General features: G+C 38.1%; 1 protein-coding gene across 4 annotated transcripts in view; it reads right to left on the bottom strand.

Moving 5' to 3' along the window:
- kidins220b (kinase D-interacting substrate 220b) overlaps positions 1-25,603 on the bottom strand; it is a 136,225-nt gene that overhangs the window by 87,232 nt on the left and 23,390 nt on the right. For all 4 annotated transcript variants that reach the window (XM_059645604.1, XM_048531791.2, XM_048531792.2 and 1 more), the window contains exons 2-7: positions 18,164-18,311; positions 17,010-17,108; positions 16,812-16,910; positions 14,114-14,212; positions 10,919-11,017; positions 9,832-9,930 (exon numbers count right to left, since the gene is read on the bottom strand). In XM_059645604.1, the coding sequence (XP_059501587.1) occupies positions 9,832-9,930; positions 10,919-11,017; positions 14,114-14,212; positions 16,812-16,910; positions 17,010-17,108; positions 18,164-18,271 (603 nt within the window). In that variant the 5' untranslated portion in view covers positions 18,272-18,311. The remainder of the gene's footprint in view (positions 1-9,831; positions 9,931-10,918; positions 11,018-14,113; positions 14,213-16,811; positions 16,911-17,009; positions 17,109-18,163; positions 18,312-25,603) is intronic.

Genomic DNA, 25,603 nt, shown 5'->3' with positions numbered 1-25,603 from the left:
TACTAACAGCTATTTTATATTACCTTGCATTGTGTTCTGACTTGTATACAAATCAGTTTGTGAACAAACTCAAGAACAGAATCCATCTGCAACCTGGGGACTGCCTGTAGTTGCTAATGCAGATAGTCATTTTGGTCCCAAAATTAAAATACTAGCTGTGATTCTAACCCTCTCCCTGACAACCACAAAAGGCTAAATTAGAATATTTGCAACTTCAGAGTCATATTCGACCCCTAGATGAACCTCTGTCCATAGTAAGGATTGCAGCACCATAACGAGCTGCGCCAAGAGCAGAATGTGAATAGATGTCACTGCATTACCCTGCAGATTACCATTATGGGAGAATGTGCAAGTTCCAAAAGTGTGTATCAACCAGGAGATATAGAACAAAATTTAGTGCGTTTTATAATTATGTAAAGTTCAGTTCAGACTGATCATTATTTACTGCTGGTTTCATGAGAAGCTATTTTAGATTATTGCCGTCTTCTTTGACAAAGTCACCTTAATCTACGAAGGACTCATATTAAAATCAGATGACAGAAGGCGAATATTGATAGTGATAATGGGAACTGCAGATGCTAGAGAATCCAAGATAACAAAGTGTGGAGCTGGATGAACACAGCAGGCCAAGCAGCATCTCAGGTTCTCGGCCCGAAACGTCAGCTTTTGTGCTCCCAAGATGCTGCTTGGCCTGCTGTATTCATCCAGCTCCACATTTTGTTATCTAGGCGAATACTGAAAGGCCACTTTCACTACAATTGCAAAACTTCATAAACTTAAGGTCAACCAGAACTACAGTGCCAACATTAAATTCTCCTCACCAATCTGTGCACACAGCTGATTAAAAATGCATAATTAGAGTTCTTTCCATTGGTTTGTGTTGCAGTAAGTTCATGATCTCTCCCCTCTACTTCTCTCAGAAACTTCAACCGGTGACAAACCCTCAATCTGTACGCCACCAATTTTGTTCATCTAGGACTTCAAATCATTCCATTTCTGCTGGATGTGCTTTCAGATAATGTGACCATTACCCAGGAAGGCTCCTCTAAAACTCCTGGGCCATTCTAATTGCTTTCATTAAGCTGTGCCTTAAAAACTACCACTTTCAACGAAGATTTTTTATTCTCACTTTGTTGCTCTGAATTATGTTTCACAATGCTTTTGTGAAAGATCTTACGACGTTTTACCACACTAAAATAGAAAGTTGTTGCTGATCTCACTTTCTGTTTATGACACATTTCTTTCATGCAAAATTTATATTCTGCAAATGACCAGACATAAACCACTTCAGAATATCATGAAGATTCAATAATTTCACAACTATTTCACTTCCACTTTCTGGTTAGCCATACTTTATTTATATCTGTCACCGTAATTACCAATGCCCCTGTAGCCACAAGCTTTTGCATCTTATTTTGACTGCTTGTTTCAAACCACCATTCAAGGCAGACTGAGATAGTAGTGACGTCAGTGAACTAGTCTAAAGGACCAAGCAAATTTCTAGGGGGACTGGGTTTCAAATACACCTCTGCAATGCATAAAGTTTAAAATCAATTAATAAAATCTAGAATTGAAGGCTGGTCTTAACTGTGATGCCAATGTGAAACCACAATCACTTCATAAAAACTAGTTCACTAAGTGTCTTTATGACAATGAAATCTGCCTTTCTTAACTGGTTTGGCCTATGTGTGATTCCAAATCACAATATCAAGTTTAACTTTAGGGCTTCAACCTAAACCCCATTCAGGTTGAAACAGCCTATCAAACCAGTGATTTCACAGGACAATTAGAGATGAGCCATTTTCATCCTATAAAAGAATGAAAACAACAGATCTAGTTTGAAACTGATACAATTCAAAAAAGTTTTGAAACAAATTTCATTCTTACATGCATAATTTTTAAAACTACAAGCAACGTACAGTGGATCCTTCTCTGTAAACACTGTATATGTTACAGAAAGTCAGGGTTATCAAGTGGTTTATACCATTAGACAGCATTTCCCTCTATTCCTACATATATAAAAGATTAATTAGAGATAACTGTGGTCTCTTTGGTTCTATTGTACACCATCATCATCCTTGAATGCACTGATTTACTTTTGACCCACACATCCTCCACACAGGTCACAGAGTGTGAGATAGATGCAAAATTCAAATTAAACTAACAGATGTTCATGGCAGTGCTAATGGATCAAAGATTTAAAATTGGTTTTAGTGTCTTCTTGCATCACATTTAGATTATTGTGTTGTGTTATGATCCCAGCTCATGTGATAAATAGATAAGTCAGATCCCAGATAGGAACATTTGTTTTTAGACATTATATGGCTTGATAGATCATATTTTGATTTGTTTCAGTTTCAAAGTAATTGGAAACTAAGCACTCAATGCTGCAGATTTCGCTTTACTAATAAAATGGAAGTTTATTAACAAAGTAAATGGAAACAAAATAGACTAAACCAAAATAACTACTCGGAATTTGCATTATAAGATTTTTGAACACACAGTAAAAGTAGGATCCTATTCATCAAAAAACACTCCTTTTTAATTTGAAGGGAAGTAAATTAGCTTTTCTATACTACCAAAAACAGACCATGGTATAGAAGTCAAATTACCATGCACATAATATTCACACCAAAGTCCCTTTCAAAGGGCTTCACAGGACTGTTCCAAACTCAAAATATAACTAAAAGAAACACTTCTCTTAAGTATAGGTGTATTTCCTTTAAGCTTGAAAAAATATCCTGACATTCCAAACTAGAGCTTATTTAAGTTGTTTGGTTATAACTCTACCAATATATTCAAAAACCTATTAATTCTAAAGCTAAACCTCAAAAGCTGTTTTATAAGAAGTCACTATGGCTGCAAAAATACTTACAAATTAAGTATTCACTTCAGACACTCAGAAAACCCATTAATATCAACCCAAAAAGCAGAAACACAAATCGTACAATCCATATTAAAATATCCTAAGATTACATCAACCCCTTGATAATACAGAACTGACTGGTTTTTTTTCATAAATCTGTCAAAGCTTTTCATCATGCACTTAACAGGAAAGGTGCAAGACCACTAGATTTAAAAGGCAGTAACAATTTATATGCCATATAAATTTATCACGGAGATCTCATAAACAGGACCTGAGCCACACGCTCACTGTGCAAGACTGAGGCTCACTGTGCAAGACTGACACCAAAACAGGATGCCTCAAAGTCACCCTGTGGAAAATGACTATTCTAACTGTTCAGTATGTATCAAGCATGCTCTCAAATGGGCTTAAGACCACTGCTTTTGGACTCAAAGAAAAAATGCCAAATTGATTTTGGTTCTTGGAAGCACTAACATTTGAGCAGAACTAGCATTTTCATTCTGCTACTATTTAACATGGATGTAGAACACAGCTATCAAGCTGAGAAGACCACAAAAATGAATGATGCAGTAAACGAATTTTAGCACCAGCATAATGCGGAGGCCCATGGGCCATACGTCACAACTACCAGATCACATTATAAACAGCACACCTTTTCAGCAGTCTCCAACAGACAGAGGATTGATCACATGAAGATAGATTAATGCCATGTAAAGCTCAGATCATAAATATCTAATGGTAGATTTGATTCTATGATTGGGCAGATCTTGCTGAATAATCCCGAGTTTCCCAAGAATCTCAAATTGTTTTTAATGCAGTTATTAGGTGGGTTTGCAGTTTAGCTTACTTACATTTGCTAAAACTGTAGAAAAAGGTATAGTACTGAAAGAAGCCGTTCAGCCCATCATATCAATACAATATACCATATAATAACAGGTATGGAATTGGCCTCTGTTTGGAAGAGGAACATCCAAAAAATTTAGCTTCCTGGTAACTTCGCCATAGTAGCACCAAGTTGACCTGCACTCCTTTCTCGTGCATTATAAAAATTGTTTCCCTTTTTGATATTTGGCATTGTTGCATTTTATCTGATGTGTACAAGTAAGAACCTTCCACAGCAGCATCTTTCACATTTTCATGTACATTTAAAATCTTTCCATGTCATGAACATCTGGAAACATTCAAAATAGAGCAACTTAAGAAATTACTCATGATGAAGTTCATCCACATTCTCAATGAATGCAGTTTCTTCAACTTTTGTGCAGTACTGGATCCTTTCAAAACAAAACAAACATCTCCATGATCGTTGACTCATCTCAAGTCTCTAGTAGAATAACATTTCTCCACTTAGCAGTGGACAATTTGATGTGTGGAATGTGAATTGATGGGTTTAAAAGTGAAATGCCCCAGTTTCCAATCTTATAACTTGCCAACTTCTCTCTCAAACTGGTTGAAACTTTTGTTACCGAATTTGAATGAAGATCCGAAATCAGAAAATATCTGAATCAAGCATCAGAAGTATGTGCAATTTTTTAAAGCAAAATTTTAAAAAGTCAGAAAAGGTTTTTTTTGAAAATGTCTACTGGGTACAGTGAATTATTTCCTGTAAAATTATGGATAAACATTTCATTCAGCAGTCCAAGCAGATAATTTGAAAAATCAAAATTCTTTTGTAACTCACTTGTAAGAATAGTTCATCTATGTTTTGTAAAGATAAAGCCACTTGTCCAGAGGTGAGAAAACGCTAACAAAAATATTATGGTAGCCAGTTTATATTCACATTCAACAAATTCCAATGGTTACTGAACTCAAGAAACATGTGTGGCAACTCATAATAAAGCAGCAGCAGTAAAGTATAGTCCCTTAATTTGACACATGTTGCAACAAACTTGACTCAGCAGGGATAGTTCATTTCAAATTCAAAAGAGACTGATTTTTGGGAGGGATTGTCTATGAAAGGGCACTACAGGCACAGACAGGATGTGTGAAGCTTTGCAATCTGTGGGTCCAAGACTAGTGTTTTAAATTTAAATAAGAGCAATTATGAGGTCATGGGAGCAGGTTAACTGAAGCAAACTGGCAAACAAGATCAAGGAATAAGTCAATACAGGTGTAGTGGCAGACTTTTCAGAGGAAAATTCAGAATACTCAGAATAAGCACATTTCAATAAGAATGAAAAATTACAACCGGACGGTCCACCATTTGTGACGAGCTAAAACAGTTAAAGATGGTGTCAAGCTTTGAGAAACCATTTAATTGTGCAACAAAACTGGTAGGTTAAGAAGATTGGACAAAATATAAAAAAAAACAAAGAATGACTAAAAGATTAATAATGGGGTAAAATTAAAGAACATGAGAAAGTTAGCTCAGAATATAAAATCAGATAACGAGAGTTTCTATAGATATTTAAAAAGTTAACAAAATGAGTTTTGATCTCATAGAAAAGGAGTCTGGAGAATCAATAACAAAGTCGGGGGATAAAGGAATAATAGTCATTTTTCATCAGTCTCCACTACATGTGACACCTCAGAAAGAGCAGTAACTCAGCAAACCGAAGAAAAATTATTAAAAAATCATCAGGAAAGTGTCCCTGCGCAAACTGTTGGAGCCATGGGCTAATAATCCTGGTGAGATGAACAATGCAATGGTTTTAAATTTTCCAGTATTCCCTACATCAGGGAAATTTCCACAAGGTTGTAAATTAGCAAATGCAACTCTTTTATTCAAAAAGTAATGCAGTCAGAAAGCAGTCATAGGAAAGAAATTAGAAGCTATTATTAACATTATAGCTGGGCACATTGAAAAGTTCAAGATAATCTGGCAGAGTAAACACAATTTTGTGAAAAGAAAGTCATTGCAAATAAATTCATTGGATTTCTCTGAAGCAATAATAGGGTGGCTAAAAGAGAACCAGTGATGTCCTGAATGTGGGCATACAGGGAGTATTTGATAAAGTGTCAAAGATTATTCTAGAATAATAATAAAGACAGAAGGTAACATATTGGCATTGATAGACGTCTGGCAAGCTAACAAGAAACAGTCGATGCAAACAAGTTGTGTAATCGGCAAGGTATAAAAAGTGCAGCATCATAGCGATCAATGCTGGAGCCTCAACATTTTACAACTTATATAAAGAGGTCTTGGGTGAAGGGATGTAAGATATAGTTGCTAAATGTCGTCATGATACAAACTATATAGGTACATTTTATAGTTTCCTTATCCTCTTCAAAAGGGACAGAGATAGGTTCATGAGAGGGCAAAGATATGGCAAATGAGGCATAATTAAGGATGCAGAACTGCCCATTTCAGTACGATGAATTTTAAAAAAAGCACACTACCCAAATGGTGAGAGATTGCAGAACTCCGAAGTGAAGAGGGATCCGGATGTGTGCATGAAATCACAAAAGGTCACTATGTAGATACAAGTAACTAGGACAGCCCAAAGTTTATTATTTATTGCAAGGAGAAATGAATACAAAAGAGAGAAGCTATGCTTCAGTGTTACAGCATTGATGAGACCACATCTGGAGTACTGTGACCAGTACTGGCTTTGTATTTAAGAAAGGATGTAAAAAAGTGTTGGAATCAACTCAGCGAGAAGAGAAGAGAGTGAGCTGTCTTGTGAGGAGGAGTTGGGCATATTAGGTTCATATCCATTTTTATTTTAGGCTCATATTTACTTGAGTTTAGAAGAGTAAGAAGTGACGTGTTTTTAAAAAGCATGCACAATCTTGATGGGTTTAAATCAGGCTGGATGCACAATGAGATTTCGCCTTGTGGGAGAATCTGGAATTAGGAGGTTACTGTTTAAAAATAAGGGAATGCCCAATTAAGACACAACTAACAAGAAATTTCTCTCCTAGTTGGTCATAAATCTTTGAAATTCCCTTCTTGAAAAAGTGGTGGAAGCAGAAGTAGGTAGATGCTTGATAACTGAGGAAATGAAATGTTATCAAAGTAGCCAGAAACATGGGGTATTAAGATTAGCTACACAATCTTACTGAATGGCATGGCAAGCTTAAAGAGCCGAGCAGTTTACTTTTACTCCTAACTACATACCAGAAATGTTGGGTTGCGAGGCAGGGAGTGACTGAAGGAAATCAGCAATAGCAGGGAAATTGCATTGGAGAAATTGATGGGATTCAAGACAGATAAAATCTCCATATTCTGACAACCATCCCAGAAGGATATAGGGAAATGGCATGAGAAATAACGGATGCATTGGTGGTCATCTTCCAAGAATCTATAGACTCTGGATTCGTTCCTATAGATTGGAGGGTAGCTAACGTAACCTCTCTATTTCAGACAGGCAGGCAGCGAGTAAAGTGGGAGTTCTAGACTAGTCAACCTAACCACAAAATGTGGAAGTAATCCATTCAGCCCATCGTGTACACACAAACCCTCCAAGGAGAATCCCACCCAGACTTACTCCCCCTACCCTATCCCTATAACTTTAATTTTACCGTGGCTGTTCCACCTAACCTGCACATCCCTGGACACTATAGGCAATTCAGCCATGGCCAATCTACCTAACTTACACATTTTTAGGTTGTGGGAGGAAACTGGCGCAAACTCACATAGACACTGGAAGAATATGCAAACTCCACATAAATAATCACCGGAGAGTGGAAGTGAACTTGGGTCCCTGGCACTGTGAAGCAGCAGTGCCAACCACTGAAACATTGTGCTGCCCTGGATCAATAAATGGGGAAAATATCAAGAGTCCATTATAAAAGAATTAACAGCTGAGCATTTGGAAAACAGTGACAGGGTTGGACTAGAGAGAGTCAACGTGGATTTCCGAATCATGCTTAAATCTACACAGGAATTCAAGGGTGTAACCAATAGAATTGATGAAGGTGACCCAGTAGATGTGGTTTACATGGGCTTTCAAAGAAGACTTTCAACGAAGTTCTATACAGCAGAGTAGTGTGTAAAATTAAAACACAGGGGGTTTGGGGATACTGTGTTGAGATGAATAGAAAACTAGTTGGCAGACAGGAGGCAAAGCAGAGGAATAGATCCATCTTTTTCCGAATGGTAAGCAGTGACTAGTAGGATATCACAGTTATCAGAGTTAAGACCCCCATCTATTGACAATATATCAATTACTTGGAAGCGGAAACTAAATGTAATATCTTCAAATTTGCAGATGACACAAAAGCGGAATGAGAGGGTGAGTTGTCAGGAGGTTGCAGCAATACTTCAATGTGATTTGGACATGCTGAGTGAATGAGTAAATGCAAGACATACAGTATAAATGTTGATAATGAGGTCATTCACTTTGGTAGCAAAAACAGAAAAGGCAGATTATCTAAATGGCAAGAGATTAAGAACAGGGAATGTGCAAGAACACGTGGATGTCCCCCTATGCGCTGAAGATAATCATGAACGAACAGCAGGTGGTAAAGGCAGCAAATGATATTATGGCTTTCATAATGAGAAAATTCGTTTCAGAACAGGATGGCTTGCCTCAAGTATACAGAGCCTTGGTGAGGGCACAACTAGAATATGGATGCAGCATTGGTTTCCTTAACTGAGGAAGGATGCTCTTATTATACAAGGAGATATGAAGGTTTTTCCACACCACTTCCTGAGATAGTGGGACTGGCGTATGAGGAGAGGCTGAATTGGTGAGGGTTATATTCAATGGAGTTGAGAAGAATGAAACCTATAAACCTATGTTGATAACAGAAACCTATAAAATTCTAACATGACTATGCAAAGTAGATGCAGGAAGGATGTTCCTGATGGCAGGAGAGTGAAAAAACAAGGGTGACAATTTAAGGATACATGTGAAACAATAAGGCTGGAAGAGGAGTAATTTCTCTACCCAGACGGTGGCAAGCCTGTGGAATTTTCTATCACAGAAAGCAGATAAGGGCAAAACACCGATTTCAAGAAAGGGTTAGATATAGCTCTTGAGGCTAAAGGGATCAAAGGATATTGGGGCGAAGCATGCTAACCGGCAACTGAGTTGGATGATCAGCTATTTTTATAATCAAAGCGGCAGCTTTGGGGCCGAATGGCCTGCTCCAGCTCCTAGTTTGTATGTTTGTATCCCTATTATGCAAACTGTTTCAATCCATGCTTAGGTTGTGCTACAATATCTTCACTTCGGTCTCCTAGAAACAGCTTGCATGAAGAACTGTATTTACTGTTAGATATTATTTACATGTCTACAGGCTACATGCTACTGGAATATACTAACAAAATTGACATTGGTGTTTCTCAGCCAAAGAAAAGTCACTCTTTATAACAAGAATACAACCACTGGTGCCCAACTGAATACCAATGAAATAAAGTGGAGGCAGGTAGCCTCTCTCTGAAAAACCAATTAGTGAAGAGAAAGGGGATTGGGGTCAGGTAACAAGAAAGCAAAATTTTGGTTGGGGGGGGGGGGGGGGAATGCTTGAGCCCACAGATCTGAAGGAAAAAAAAAATCACAAACCTATTGTCTGTCAATTCACCTTCACTCCCTAAAAGACTAAGTTTTCAATTTCACAAAACTTCACAAAGAGAGGAAAATACATGACTTCAAGAATAAATAGTCTACTTGAAACACTGAAATAATATACATTTTGAATCAATCCAGTTCCATTATTTCACTAGATCTGCCAAAATTTAGTACTGCAATGTTTGCATTTCATAGCTAGCGACAGTTACTGTGACTATATCTAGGCAACATATTGCATGGGCACATGGAGTCCTCATTATCAAATCATTAGGAGTTATTCCATATAAATTTATCCTTAATTCGGAAGAATCACAGCACTCATTTTCAACTCAAATTTAATTTAGGACCTATTTCAGTAAGTATTTACACACCAAAGATTCTTTATTTCAACATAAAATTCAAGTACAGTTCATTATGTTGATAAAAGTACATGAATCTTTTAAGTTCCTGAACATTTTAAGACTCACTGAAATGTATGTTAAATGTAGGACTGTTGGAAATACATACAGCTCCTTCCTGATCAACATCAGCACCCATTTCCAACAAGTGTTTCACACACTGAAGATGACCCTTTCTGGCAGCCCATATCAATGGAGTTGTTCCATACTGAAAGAAATTACAAAAAAGCTTTTATAAACTTGTGCAAATATACTTTCTTATAATTTATTACTACAATAGATTCTATAGTTGTGTCAGCAGAAACATGGTTTGTGAAGACTTGTCAAAATGTTGAACAGGTTATATTCCCAATCATCCTCAGTGTCAAGCGTACAGCCTCCCTGAGTCATGATTAGAATTATTTTGTACACAAATCAGTTTAAAACTAAAGGTAAACACAAGATTTGAAACAATTTATATGGTACTATAGTAGTATTATTTACAGCTAAGTCAGACAGCTACTGAAAAGCACATTTAATGCTCTAATCACTGTTTCTTCCATTCCAGATTGATTGTATGTATGGAATTGGCCAGATTGGTGTGTCTGGAATCATGTGAAGGCCAGATCAGGTAAAGATGGTAGATTTGCTTCCCTTAAGGATATCAGTGAACCAAAAAAGTTTTTGCAATAATCGAACATAGTTTGGTAGCCATTAGACCTGATATGTTTAATTCCAGATGTTTATTGATTATGAATTTCACCATTCGCCAGTTTGCAATTCAATCTCATATCTCCAAAACATTATCTAGGACTGTGAATTTCTAGTGATATTATTGCAACACCACATCTCCCTGTATGAAAGGAAAATTGTGTTTGACAAGTTTATTAAAATACTTTGAGGCTGTAGAAAGTAGTGTGGATAAAGGAAAACAACTAACGGCTGTTCATTTAGATTTTCATAAAGCATTTAATAAGGTGCACTTTTTATTCATTTGCTGTACAAGAACTCATGGCTTTGGAGGTGAAATATTACCAGTGATACTGCCAACTTATCAGAGACAGAAAGTAGGGTTAAATGGGTTTCTTTCAGGTCAGGAATTTGTAACTAGGGGTGTGCCACTAATTCTGGATTTAATCAAATGGAAATAAAACTTTTGTTGCACTTCCATACAAATGCTAGGAGCAAGTATTTTATGTTATCTATTACATGCTTACTTTGTCAGAGCAGTTGACCTTGGCTCCATGTTGCAGCAGAAGTTCAACAATTTCATGATGCCCTCGTCCAGCTGCCCAAATAATAGGGTAAACACTATACTGTTGATGAAAATGCAAAGCTGTCATTAACTGATAATTAGAACAAGAGTATTAAGAGAAAACAAAAGTAAATTTCATAGAACGTGTATTTAAAATACACAAGTAAAAGATCAGCCAACTTTTACAGCTGTCGGTGCTCACATCATTACTTTGTGAATCTGGCAGCAACTTCAAGGTTTGCTGCAAGTGCTCGTTACAGGCTGAGAGGATTCAGAAAAAAGGTTTAATCAAGGGCAGCAAGGAAAATATCAAGGCTTCAGAGCAGGGAAGCATTAAGCAAAGTAGGTCTGGAAGGGGCATGAAAGCAATAAAAGATAAAAAAGGTGTAAGTAAATAAAATGATATCAGGAAGAATTAGAAAAACATTAAAGCTAAAAGCACTATATCAAAATGCATAAATGTTATACAGAAATTAGATGAATTAACAACAAATATATGAATGGGTTTGATCTAATAACAGTTACAGCAACTATGCTGCAAATCGACTGAGGTTAGGAACTAGCTATCACAGGATGTCTAATTTTGATAAGTGTCAGAAAATGGAAAAAGACATGGGGTACATCTGACAGTAATGGACTGAATAAAGACAAAGAAAATAAAAAAAGAAGTGGACTCAATTGGGGTGGAATCAAGAAACAACAATTTCATTGATGGGTAAGATTTAACACTCAAACTGGACAAATGAAATTTCCTTCACACCATTACTGGATGTGTTCATGTAAACGCACACAAGACAGTCAGTAGATCAGATGTCAAGAAGGCAGCAGACAATAGACTATTTGGATCTAACACTGAGCGATGTGAAAACGATAATTAATAAAATTTATTGTACAGGAAAGACTGACCATAATCTGTTAAAATTGAGTTTTAAAGTAATTCAGTAATCCAAAACCAGTTTATCATCTAAAGAATGCAAACTACTGGGTTATAAGGGATGAACTGGCAAAAGTAGACTGGAAAGCTACATTAAAATACATACCATTACTTGTGATCTTTTGCTTGCTTAAAGAATATATATTTTGCAACAAATAAAACATACATAGACTTGGCTCAAGCATGGTTAACAACAGTAACTGAAGATACTGTTAGATCAAGAAGAGGCCTATATAAATTTAATTTTGACAAAATAGTACAGCCATTTGTCAACTTGTCAAATTTTAGTCAAACTGCATATGCACTCCGCACATGTAGAATTTATCTAACGTGGTGATTACATCTGCTTGTTACACACAGCTGATTCAGTGAGTTGTCAATGAGTTTAACAATAAATGGATTGTTGGGGACTGAAGCTTTTCATTAATACGAAGTGGGGACCATTTATCGCCTTTCCCTAGTTGCCCAAAGGCCTTGTTATGAGTCAACCACAATGCTTTCTGTCTGGAGATATAAGTAAGCCAAATCAGGTAAGGATGGTAGATTTCCTTCCTAAAGGATGTCTTTTTACAATAATTGACAGTGGTCACATGGTCAGAAGTGAGGATGCTTACTGATGAGTAAGCAGTGTTTTGCACTATTTGCAACTCTTCAGGTACCAAAGAAGTCCATGTCCAAATGCATCAAAACCTGGACAATTTCCAGGCTTGGCTGTAAAGTAATATCATACCACACAACTGTCCAATGGCCAATTTCAACAAGAGACAGACAATCTAACCACCACCCCTTGACATTCAACGTCATTACGACCAGTGAATCCACATCCTGGGGGTTACCACTGACCAGAAACTCAACTGGGCTTAACATATAAATACAATTTCGACAAGAGTAGGTCAGAGGCTAGGAACACTGCAGCGAGTAACTAACCTCCTGATTCCTCAAAGCATGTCCACCATCCTCAAGGCACAAGTCAGGAGCATGATGGAATATTCCTCCCTTGTCTGGGCAGCTCGAACATCACTCAGACTTTACACTATGCACCACAGAGATTTGCCAAAGATTCTTTGACTGCACCTTTCAAACACAACACCACTATTTAGCAGGACAAGGGTAACAAATATTTGGGAACACAGCCACCTGCAAGCTCCCCTCCAAGCTACTCACATCCTGGACTTCGAATTTTCATCACCATTCCTTCACTATCACGGGATCAAAACCCTGGAATTCCCTCCCAAACAGCGTAGTGGGTCTACCTACAGCACAGACTCCAGCGGTTCAATAAGGTAGCTTACCACTAACTTCGCAAAGGCAAGTACAGATGTGCAATAAATGCTGTATAGCCAGCATCACCCAAGTCCCACAAGTATGCGAATAAAATAAAACTTTTATTCCAGTTTTTTCTTTAAAAATAAAAGACAATTGAGATTTCATCTGCCTTAGAGGGTCTTAAATTCAAACCCTCAGAATACTGGCCTGAATTTCTGGATTACTAATGATATTACCAGTAGACCACTGCATTCCTGTTAGATTACATTTAGATTCCCATCTACATCAGTTCCGTCTCATGAATTCAACTCCTTGGAAGCTAAATTCAGCTCAACAGAACAACTTCAATTGTCCTCACTTTTTTCTCTTCAATGTAATTTAATACAATTATAGTTTTAAAAATTGACAATTAAAAAGGGAAGCAAACTACAAAAATTCATGATTCACTTGGTATTTTTGGTTCAGTGTCAAATTTCAAATCAACAAGTTACAGTCTAGCTTCCTTCTTCAACTCCCAAAAAAATCCAGCTTTCCTTTTCTCAAAAGGATAGGCGTGCTCCAGAATTAAATAACAGCTTTAGCTCTGTTAATTCCTACTGGACACCACTGTAAATTAAAAATTGATTAATGAATGAAATACTCAGCCCAATAATTTTGCAGAAGAGCAAGAAAAAATTGGATTGTTTTTCCCCTCACAATCCTTGACAGAAATCTTAAACAAAAATTGAGATTCAAGACAAGACAATGTGAACCAGTAAAGATCTTTTCCACATGGAAGAAAAGCGACAGTTAATGCAATCTTAGAACCAATTACGCACTCCATAGTTTACATCAAATAGTTACAAATTTCAGATGGATTTCTTCGTAACATGGGCAAATCTAAATCAACTTTTCAGTGGATTTATCCTTGCACGCAATATATTGTTAACCCCAGTAATTCAGAAACAAATTGCTCACCTGTCCAGTAATATTTGGGTTTGCTCCTTTCTGAAGCAGCAATCGAGAAATTTCTGTGTTTCCTTTGTATGCTGCCCACATAAGGGCAGTCCAGCCGCCCTACAACATTTAAATTAAAATTTTAGCTGCTTTCAAAAATAAAGTATTTTTGTATCTCCTCATAAAAAAATGACAACAGAATCAGTAGGTCTTCAGTATTAAATAATTCTAACCAGTGTATACAAACATTAACAAGAAAAAAACTAAAGTTATGGTTCATCAAGGAAGATCAAATCCAACATGCGAATGCACAAGCAGCTATTACTTCAACTATAGGCCAACTTTAAATTCTAATAAAGTAAAGAATTTGCTTAATTCAACTCTCAATCCATACGGATCTCATCCGAAAGACATACTGTAGTACGCATTAAAATGTTTTATTATTTTCAAATGTCACTTTCTTTTAAAAAAAAGAATGTGGACCTGTTCCATTTGACACTTTCCTAGTTTAATTATAGGATCTCAGGGTGCATGCCCAGACCTACCTGAAAGTAGCAACACAAGTGATTAAGGTGGTAAAAGGTGATGTATGGCATGCTCATTTTCATCAGTCAGACACCGAGTATAAATGTTAGCAAGATAAGCTGCAGCTGTATAAAACTTATGCTGGGCCAAATTTAGAGTAGTGTGTGAAGTTCTGGTCACTACATTTTAGAAGGATATGGAGGTTTTGGGGAAGGTGCAAGAGGTTTGCCAGGACGTTACCTGGATTGGAGTGTATTACTTACAAAAAAAGGAGAGGATGGACAATTTAGGTTGTTTTCAACAGGGCTCAGAGGCTGACAGGCCACCTGATAGAAGTATACAAGATTATGAGAAGCACTTAGACAGACACAGGATCAGGCACCCCGTCCTCTTTGACACCACCCCAAGGCCTCCTTCCCTCCCTCTACCTCTTCATCTCCAACTGCCGTTCACGACATCGATCGCCTCTGCCGCTCTCACTTACTGCAACCTCCCCCACAGAACGTGCAACCCTTTGCTCCAAACCTAACCTAAATATAAAACCTGTGGAGAAGGGAGGTGCACTGACCACTATATCACCAAGGCTAGGCGCCAAATGTTTGACACCACCTATTGCCCCCTTGATCATGACCCCACCCGTGACTATCGAAACATATCTCCCACACCATCCATTACCTCCCCACCTCAGGTGACCTCTCACAGCCCATCTCGTCCCCGGCTCCGTGACCTGTCTGTCTTTTCTCCCATCTATCCGCTTCTCACACTCACTGGCCAACCCCCATCCCAATTCCCTACCTACACTCACTTATACTGACTTCATCCCTGCCTCCTTGACCTGTCCATCTTCTCTCCACATACCTGTTCCTCTAGCCACCTTTTATCATCACTTTCCCCCTCTATTTATTTCAGAGCTCCCTACGGCTCTTCCCACGCCCGCCATTTCTGAAGAAGGGTCCAGACCCGAAATGCCAGCTTTCCTGCTCCTCTGATGCTGACTGACCTGCTGTGTTCATCCAGCTCTACACCTTGTTAAACAAACCTGGACCTGGTTTTGTATTTAGGTTAACAGAAAATCTTTATGGTTACAATATAAATGCTATACAAGCAAGGTTCTTTGGAAAGATGATACTTTCTCTTTTTCCCTTTCTCAATCATCCTACTAACACAGACAGAAGTTGGTTATTCAGTCCCTCGATCTTGCTCTGCCATTGATTGAAACTGTCGCTGATCTGATTGTGCATTTGAGGTACATTTTGTTTCACTCCCTCGCTTATGAAAATACCATTTCTTTCTATCACTATTCTTGCCTTAAAAAGCAAATAAGCAAATGGCTTGAACAAATTAAAACAAAATGCTGAAAAAAAATTCGATTAGGTCTGAGAGAATCTGCAAAGTGAACACAGAGTTAAAATTGGAGTCCAGAGATGACCGTTCTTCAGTATGACTGGATCAGCAGCACCGATGGACAGGTAATCACAGGTTCATAAACTACACAGAGGCAGACTGTCCTCGAAAAGGAACTTAGCCTCAACGTACTAATCACTTCACACAGCCTTGACTGATACCAGAGTTCCCAGTGTAGAAAGCAGAAGGCAAAGTCCCATTCACACTTTCATTGCAGTTTAACCCTCAACAAGTTATGCTATGACATGGTTTAAATGGCACAGAAAAGTTTGCACCATTAATCAGTTACGCAAAAAAGCAATCTCCATAAAAATTTTTATCATGCATCACATGAAAATAATAAGGGTCTTTTTTATTGCTGTTAGGCACTTCCAATTACATGCAATTAATCTTAGCCTGTCAATTTTTTAAAAAGACCACTTTCTCTGATTAATATTTACAAATTAATTCTATACATTAATTTTAGAATTCTACTGGACTATAGGCTGCTCTCATGAGACTGACAGTAGTTTAACCCGAGAGCCACCACACCCTCAGGTGAAGGAAGAGATTGAAAAAGGAGAGTCCTTCATGGTCATCTCAGCCAGTGTAAGAATTTAACCCAAGTTGTTGGCGTCACTCTGCATTGCAAAACTAGCTGTCAGCCAACTGAGCTAACTGACAGCTTCTTCTAATTATAATAACAAAAAGATTTATTCTTTTCATTCAAGTGGCCCAGAACTGCCCTTGCACAGTCAAATGCTGTAGACACCGCTTCACAAAGGAAGAACATATTTTATTTTAAACCTACCATATCTCTATGTTCCAGGTTGGCATTGAAGTTAATGAGCTCGCTCACAATTTCCAAATATCCTTCTTTTGCAGCTGAAATCAGAGCTGTCCAGTTATCCTGTCATTAAAAGAAGTCCTCAAGTAAGAGTTTTTGAAATGTGACTAAACCAAACAAAATTCTGTAGTCAGTTATTAGAATTACAGTAAATGTACTTACAGCATCTTCCAGGTTGCAGTTGGCTCCTCTTTTGAGCAATTCTTGCACTATCTCCAAATTCCCTTGCTCTGCTGCCAGCATCAGTGGAGTCTGCCCGGTCTGCAATGTAATGTTATTAGAATCACAACAATCCAATGTTCAACTTACTATAAATCTCAAAAATATATGATACATATTGAATATGTTTAAAGTATTTTTTCATTTCTAAACACACACCCACCAAGTATCCTTCAGGCATTTTAAATGTTTTCAAGCTTGCAGCAAAACAAACAATCAGCCTGACGAACCAACACGTCTCACCACTGAAGATATTAAGTGAAGATCAGCTGTCTCAGGGGAAATGTGCTTACTTTTCAGCATGCTTGAACACGTTTTTTTTATTAAGAATCATTAATGTAGTGCTGTTTTGAAAGTGCAAAGTATTTTCAGTTTGCAAATTCTGAAACATTCCCAACACAACCTGAATTTTTGATGGAGATAATTGTGGGCATTAAAATTATACATAATTGCAAAGGCTGTAAAGTTTGCTGCATTTGTTTACTTTAAGAGTGGTCAGTCAACAATTTGGGTGTGACAGGCGTCAGGCTCCAGACTGACAACAGCCTATAATTGTGATCACACCCACATGACTGAATAAACAAATACATCAAGCTTCACATCACTAAGGAGCTAGAGAAAGACAAGTTCCCAATGCAAATGCTTACACAATATTAAAAGATAGATAGTGGAGTACTGAAACTTATTCAGTTGTCTGTTTACACTTATTTCAAAAAGGAAGCTGAAACTACACACAATGCTGATGTATCAAAGAGAGAGAGAGGGAAATATACAAACAAACCAACAGAAAGACTTGTAATTTTCAAACACTTTCTGTAATACAGTTACAGAACAGTGAAGAGACACATCTTCGAGGCAATAAAATTTGCAATCTCTTCACTAGCATGTGTTAGGGAGGCTTGAGGGGGAATTAATTATCTCTAAACAGACTTTTTTAAAAATCTTAATAGCATAGTTATGTTCCAGTAGTTATATTCTGAACATATTTAATCATTAAATAAAATGTACTCAGTTAAAAGAAACATTTTTAAAAATCTAAGATTTCAACGTCATTAAATACAAGATGGTGAAATATTTTAGTGTAAGTAACTTCCTACCTCATTCCTTTCATCCACATCTTTGCACTTCTCCAGCAATGCCTTAAAAGCAGTGATATTCTCCTCCTCAACATAGGTCAATAAACTCTGCGTTGTGACAGCAGCCATTATGTCGTAATCACACAACAAATGCAATCGTCAAGTATACCTACAATATTAAAACACAAACTGGCATCACTTTTAAATCAAAAGACAGAAACAGTCAGGGACATAAATCAATAACAGCTGAGCTTCTTAAAGTGGAACATACAAAAGCAGAACTTGTTGGTGAAACTGCGCAGAGAAAACAGAGTTGACACTGAGTCCAGAGACCCCTCTTCAGAAGTAGTGACAGCAGCTAGGAAAACTGTGGCATTTTTGTTGCTTTTTTTTGGGGGGGGGGGGGGGGGGGGAGGAAGCGAGCAGCAAAGGAATAAAATGAGTGAATGGATAGATAGCCCAGAGTGGAGGATAAAAGGGCAAAACGGATTAAGATAGGAAGTAAGGGAAGAAAAGGCGGCAAATTACAGATGATGGAGGCTAAGTATGTGAAAATGGGCTGGCTGTCCTGAAAGCAAACCATGTCACAAGACCTGGAATGTGGAGGTGGATAATATTGATGTGGATAAGATGATGTTCAAGCTCTAAAATATCAAACTAAAAAGGTTAAGTCATAGAGTCAGAGTCGTACAGCATGGTCCAACTTGTGCACTCTAACCATGATCCCAAAATAAACCAGCCCCACTTAGCTGCATTTGTCCCATATCCCATAAAAGCTTTCCTCTTGTATTATTTCAAAATGTTTTTTTTTAAGTGTTGTAACTGTACCTATTCCGACCACTTCCTCTGGTAGTTCATGTACATAAAAAAAAAATTGCCCCCATATCCTTTATAAACCTTTCTCCTCTCACATTAAAAGTATTCCCGTAGTTTTCAACTCCCCCATTCTAGGGAAAAGGCCCTTGTTATTCACTTATCTTTGCGCCTTATGATTTTATAAACCTCTACAAGGCCACCCCTCAACTTCTTATACTCCAACCTATGTTTATAACTTAAACACCTCATTCCCAGCAACATCTTGGTAAATCTATTCTGAACCTTCGCCAATTTAATAATACCCTTTTAAAGCAGGGCGACTGGAACTACACACAATATTCCAGAAGAAGCTTCACCTACATCCTGTAAGACTTCAACATGACATTCCAACTCCTCTACTCAAAAGGTCTGAGCAATAAGGGCAAGCGTGCTAAACACTTTCTTAGCCACCTTAACTACTGGTGGCCAAATTTCAAAGAATTATGCACCTGAACCCCTAGGTCTCTCTGTTCTACAAAGACTATCCAGGGCCCTACAATTAATTCTATAAGTTCTGCCTTTGTTCATTTTACCATAATGTAATGCTCTACATTTATTTAAATTATACTCTGCCATTCCTTAGCACATGGGACCTTAGCATCTTTCAAACCCATAACAACCATCTAGAATGACAAGCTACGTTATGATCTGCAAGTTTGCTCCAAGTTATCATCATCCTGTCTTGGAAATATAGAATTATTCCCTCAGTGTTGTTGGGTCAAAATCCTGAAATTTCCTCCAACAGCACTGTTGACAGACCACAGTAGTTCACAGCAACTCACCACCACATACTCAAGGACTTCTACAATGGACATAAAAGGGTCCAAAGGAAGGGCAATGAATTACTGAATAAAAAAATTAAAGTGGACATGGATCTGTTAAGGAAATGAGACTTGGTGCAAGTACATGGGCAGCAGAGATGAATTCCTTCAAGAATGTGGGAAGCCAGCCAATGAGAATAATCAAGTCTAAAGGTTACAAAGAGGTATATTAACAAAGTCAAATGTAGAGTCCCACATGGTTGGCAAAGTGGAAATTTGCGTTTTAAGACCTGCACAAAGAAGCAGAAGGCAGCCATTCAGCCCAACAAATGTGTTCTGTCACTCAATGAAATCAATGCTGACCTGATATTCCTGAACACCACTTTTGTTCCTTTTCCCCATAATACATGGCTCCCTTACTGCTTAAAGACTGACTACCCTTGCTTCGAAAATACTTAATAACCCAGCCTCACGAATCCTCTGGGTAAAAGAACTGCAGACTCCCAACACTCAAAGAACAAAATTCTTCCTCGTATTTGCCTTAAATATGTGACACTTTATTCTGAGATTATGTCCTCTGGTCCTGGATTCGCCCACAAAGAGATTAACCTTTCTGCATCAATCAAGTCCCCCAAGAATGTGGAACACTTCAATAACTTTGCCTCTCATTCTTCAATATTCCATTGAGTTCTGGTCCAATCTACAGAACATCTCTTCATGAAACAGCCCCTCCATACCTGGATTCAGCATGGTAAACCTTTCTTTTTGTACTGCCTCCAGTGTCAGTATACTTTTCCTTCGATAAAGGGCTCAAAACTGTTCAGAGTACAGTAGTCTGTAGTTCAGAATACAAAGTCAGTAGTATGATGAGTGTAATGAACAGTTTTAGCAAATCCTCCCTACTTTTATATTCCATTCACTTTTGAAATAAAAGCGAACATTCCATTTGTCTTTTCTTTTACCTACTGAACATGGTGGTGTACGTTAAATTTGAGAAGGTGCAGAAACAATTTACAAGGATTTTGCCACAACTGGAAGGTTTGCGTTATGGGGTGGGGCTAAATAGGCTGGGACATTTCCCCCTGGAGCAGAGGGCGAGGTGTGGCCTTATTGCGGTTTATAAAATCATAAGGGGCAATGGATAGGGTGAATAGCCAGTCTTTTTCCTAGGGTGAGGGAACTTCAAAACTAGCAGGCATAGGTTTAAGATGATGAGAGGGGAATATTTAAAAAAAGGACGTGAGGAACAATTTTTTTTGTTTTATACAGAGAGTGGCGCGTGTATGGAAATGAGCTACCAGAGAAAAGGTACAATTATAACATTTAAGAGGTATTGGGGTGGGTATATGAAAGGAAGGATTTAGAAGGATATGAGCCAAATGGGACAAGCCCAGATTGGGACATCTGGTTGTTGCAGACACATTAGACCAAAGGCTCTGTTTCCATACTGTATGACTCAATTGATGCTGTAATGTAGCTTCTGCCGTCTTTCACCATTTTAAATAATATTCAGCTCATGTATTCTACTGGCCAAAATGCATAAAATCATTTCCCCATGTTATACTCTATCTGCCAAATCTCCATGTCATCTTCACCATTGTCTTCCCAAGTATTTGTGTCACCCACATATCTGGGTATAGTACATTTATTTTGCCCATCCAAATCATTAATCTGTGTTGCAAATAATTGTGGTCTCATCACTGATCTGTGTAGCACACCACTAGTTACAGGTTGCCAGCCTGAAAAATGCTTCGCCATCCCAACTCTGTCTTCTATTAGTCAGCCAATCTCTATCCTTGGTGTCTTATCAAACACCTTCTGAAAATCCAAATATATCACATTCACTGTATATCCTTTTTCTGTACTGCTTGCTACCTCCCCAAAAGAATTCTAGTAAATTTGTCAGACACGATTGACTGTGATAACCATTATGCATTTCAGTATGGTCTGCAATTACATCCTTTAAAACAGACTCTAATATTTACCCAATAACAGACATTATGCTAACTGGCCTGTTTATTGCCTCCTTCCCTTTTAAATGAAAGTATTACATTGGCAGTTTTCCAATACTCTGAGGCTTGTCCAGAATTTAAGCACTGCTGAAAGATGCATCCAGTGCATCTGACATCTCTAGTGGCTTTGTCTAATATCCAAAGATGCATTCCATCAGATCCAGGCAATTCATTAGTCTTTAGACCCATTAGTTTCCCTAGCGCTTTTCCCCCCTCTATTGATAATTACTGTATTTTTGTGCTTTTTTTGCCTCTTGAAAGTTGTTAGTTTTCATGAAGGTGCAAATATACATGGCTGGAAGCTCGCCTCAGTGCCAAAAGCCATTCCAAAGTTGCAAACCATCTGCTTCTGCATCAGACAGGAGAGGGCTAGAGTCATTAACTAAAGAATGAATCTAGTTCTAATGAAGGATCACAAAAAATGTTGATAACAAAGTGTGGAGCTGGATGAACACAGCAGGCCAAGCAGCAACTTTTGTGCTCCTGAGATGCTGCTTGGCCTGCTGTGTTCATCCAGCTCCACACTTTGTTATCTTGGATTCTCCACCATCTGCAGTTCCCATTATCACAAAATGTTGACTCTGTTTTCTCTCCACACATACCATCAGACCTGTTACGTTTCTCCAGCAATTATTAGTTTCGTTTCAGATTTCGAACATTCACAGTTTTTGGTTTATTACAACAAAAGAATGGAGTTTGTTCAAGACAATAGCTTTACTCTTTCCAATATTTAATTGGAGGAAATTTCTTGTTGTGTAGTACTAGATATTTGGCAAACAATTTGTTAATTCAGCCACAGCGGCAGAGTCTACACAGGTGGTGTTAGGGTACAGCTGGGTCTTAGTTCTGAAGTGAAAATTAACATTGCGTTTTCAGGTTTTGTCACCAGGAAGCAGCATGTAGATAACTGTGGGGCCAGGGCTAGATCTTTGAGGGAACAGCAGAAGCAAATATAAGTGGAAAAACCATTCCACATGATACAGTGACTAAACATCAAGAAAGAAATTGCTGCAGCTGCACACTGTTGCCATGACAATATGGAGGCAGTTAGGCGATAGGTTTGACTACTCTATCCTATCAAAGATCACAGACAAATTGAGGAGGAGGATTGCTTCACCTTGGTCACTGTCACATATATAAGTTGTAACTTTTATAACAGCCCTTTCAGAACCCAGGGTCAAAAATGTCATCAGAGGGGTTCAGAAAGGGAATAGATTCTGGAGGTTACATATTCATGGGCATGAGCTTAAAAAGGTTGGAGACAGAGTAGGAAGCCTCAAGTACAGTGAGAAAAAAAGTTTTATTTTGAGGAGAAGGCTGTGATTTGCAGTCATAATGCTACTTGTCATTGTTTAAAGCCCAAGCCTGGATACTACCCAAATCTTGCTGTATTTGGACATGGTCTGCTTCAGCCTCTGAGGAGTCTCAAATTCTGGTGAATATCGATGAAGCAGCTGAAGATTAGGATATTATCCTGAGGAACTGTGAGGCTCTTGTTGTATATTGCTAGTGTCACTAGCTATGGGAATCTCTGAACAGGTTGATTAGAATGTAATCTACCCAAATGAACTGCTGCAGAGATGTCCTGGACCCGAGATGACTGACCTCCAAAAACCACAACCATCTTCCTTTACAACAGGTACGACTCCAGCCAGCAGAGAGTCTGCCTGATTACCTCAAACATTTTAAGTGCACTCCTATAACATCTTTTTTAATAGTTTGCACCATTTTCCCTACAACAGATGTTAAGCTATATAGTTTCCCCAATTCATCTCTCCTTTTCTGAATAAAGGAGTTACATTTGGGATTTGCAGCAATTCTAGGGAATTTTGGAAAATTAACACCCAATGCATTAACTATCAGACTAGCCATTTTCAGTAAGATTGCAGGATACCCTTCCCTGGTAATTGTACTTTGTTGGAATTCCTCTGCCCTTCCATTTTCTGATGTACTGTTTGAGATGCTACTTAAGTTCTTTGTAATGAAGACCAATACAAGTTTCCTGCTGAATTCATCTGCTGCTGTCTCCATACATTATTAATTCACCAGACTCATTTTCTACAGGACCAAAGCTTGCTTTCAAAGGAACATTCACTACTTAATTTTATAATTCTCGCTAGCTTTCTGTCAAATTCAATTTTTCCCCATCCTTTTTATCTTTCAGTCATTCTTTGTTGTCCTTCATAATCTGTCCAATTTTCTGACCTATGCCTCATGTTTACACAAATATCTGTTTCTAAGTTTGATACTATATTTATAAACACTTAAAGTTAACCACACATGGTAATTCCTCCCCTTAGAACAATTTTTTTGAAACGACATCTATTGTGCATTCCGAAAAACTCCTTTAAACTATATGCACAAATCTCTATCGTCTACCCCTTAGCCTTGTTGGCCAGTACATTTTGGCTAGCTGATTCCATACCCTCATAATTGTCTTTGATCTTAAAATGCTAGACTTGAACCCGCTCTTCGTACTCAAACAGAATCTAAATATTCCACCATAATTATGACATCTCCAGCAAATTCTGTTTTTATTTGTTTCAGACCTACAATATTTGTAGTTCTTTGCTGCTACCTAGGAGAACATTAATCCAACTGCATTGCACAATACCAAATCCAAAACTACCTGCTTTCTAGTCAGCTCCAACATGTGCTGTTGTAAGAGACTATCCCAAAAATGAATGCCATCTCACCTATCTGTTGCCATCTAATTTCCTTGTCCATATGTGGATTCAAGCCCACCATGATTATTGCCACGCCTTTCTAAGAAGTTCCCAGTGTTACTTCCTTTAAATTCTACCCTGTGCTGTTACTGCTAGGGAGCCTGCAGTAATCAACTCTCATGAATAATTTTCAGTCTTTATTTCTCACTTATACTTAAGCCACTTAACTCCTGACAGGGGACAAGAACAACACAATTTAGAGCCAACAGGACTGAGGACACAAGCAGTGGATCTTGTAGTCAAGATGGGCGGACAGAAGACAAAATGAGACATGTGAGAGAAAAGGGGAATATGCAATTTTAGCTATAAAGATGGGGAGATCTTAGGAGAGGTTTCTGGGGCTAACAAAGGGAAGGGAAGCACAGACAACTGACCAGATTGTTATTAAAATTGAGACTAAGTCCATCAGCTCCTTGTGTTTATTATAGGTGGTGAGCAGGGAAGGCACAAGGATTCTAGACAAGAAGTTGGCCAAGTTTAAAATATAATTATAAGACATACAGTTTTCTATCAATGAAAACAGAAATTGCCACAGAATCTCAGCAGGTCTGGCAGCATCTGTGGAGAGAAAGCAGTGTGAACATGGAGTTCAGTGATGCTTCTTCAGAATTGATAGTAGCACAGAAAAGGGGCTGGCTCATGGCAAACCAAGGAAAAAGAAAAGTTGGTAATGGGGAACAATACATGGGTGAAAAATGGGTTGCCTATGCTGAAGGCAGCCAATACCATGGCAGAGCCTAAGGTGTTGGGATGGGTAAAAGGACAAGAAAGATAATGTTTAGGCTGTTAATGTTTATACTGTTGAAACTTTAACTCTGTTTTCCTCTCCACAGATGTTGCCAGACATGCTGAGCTTTTCCAGCAACTTTGTTTTTGTTCCATTAACAGCTAGATGCCCTCCTAGCCAGATTGTTATCATGGCCTTTGTCCACCCAACTGTTCTTGTCTTTTTTTTGGAACTACATCTCCACCTATCATTTTACTCCTTACACCCCACCAGCATCGCCACTACCACCCTATCTTCTGCATATAAACTGACATTTTCCTTCGCTACCATCAGTTCTGAGGAAGAGTCACTGGCCCTGAAACATTTTTAAGTCTGATTTT

The sequence above is a fragment of the Stegostoma tigrinum genome, chromosome 4 (assembly GCF_030684315.1).
Source record: "Stegostoma tigrinum isolate sSteTig4 chromosome 4, sSteTig4.hap1, whole genome shotgun sequence".
NCBI lineage: Eukaryota > Metazoa > Chordata > Chondrichthyes > Orectolobiformes > Stegostomatidae > Stegostoma > Stegostoma tigrinum.
The sequence above is the reverse complement of the archived record's forward strand: the minus strand, read 5'-3'. Positions and strand labels throughout refer to the sequence as shown.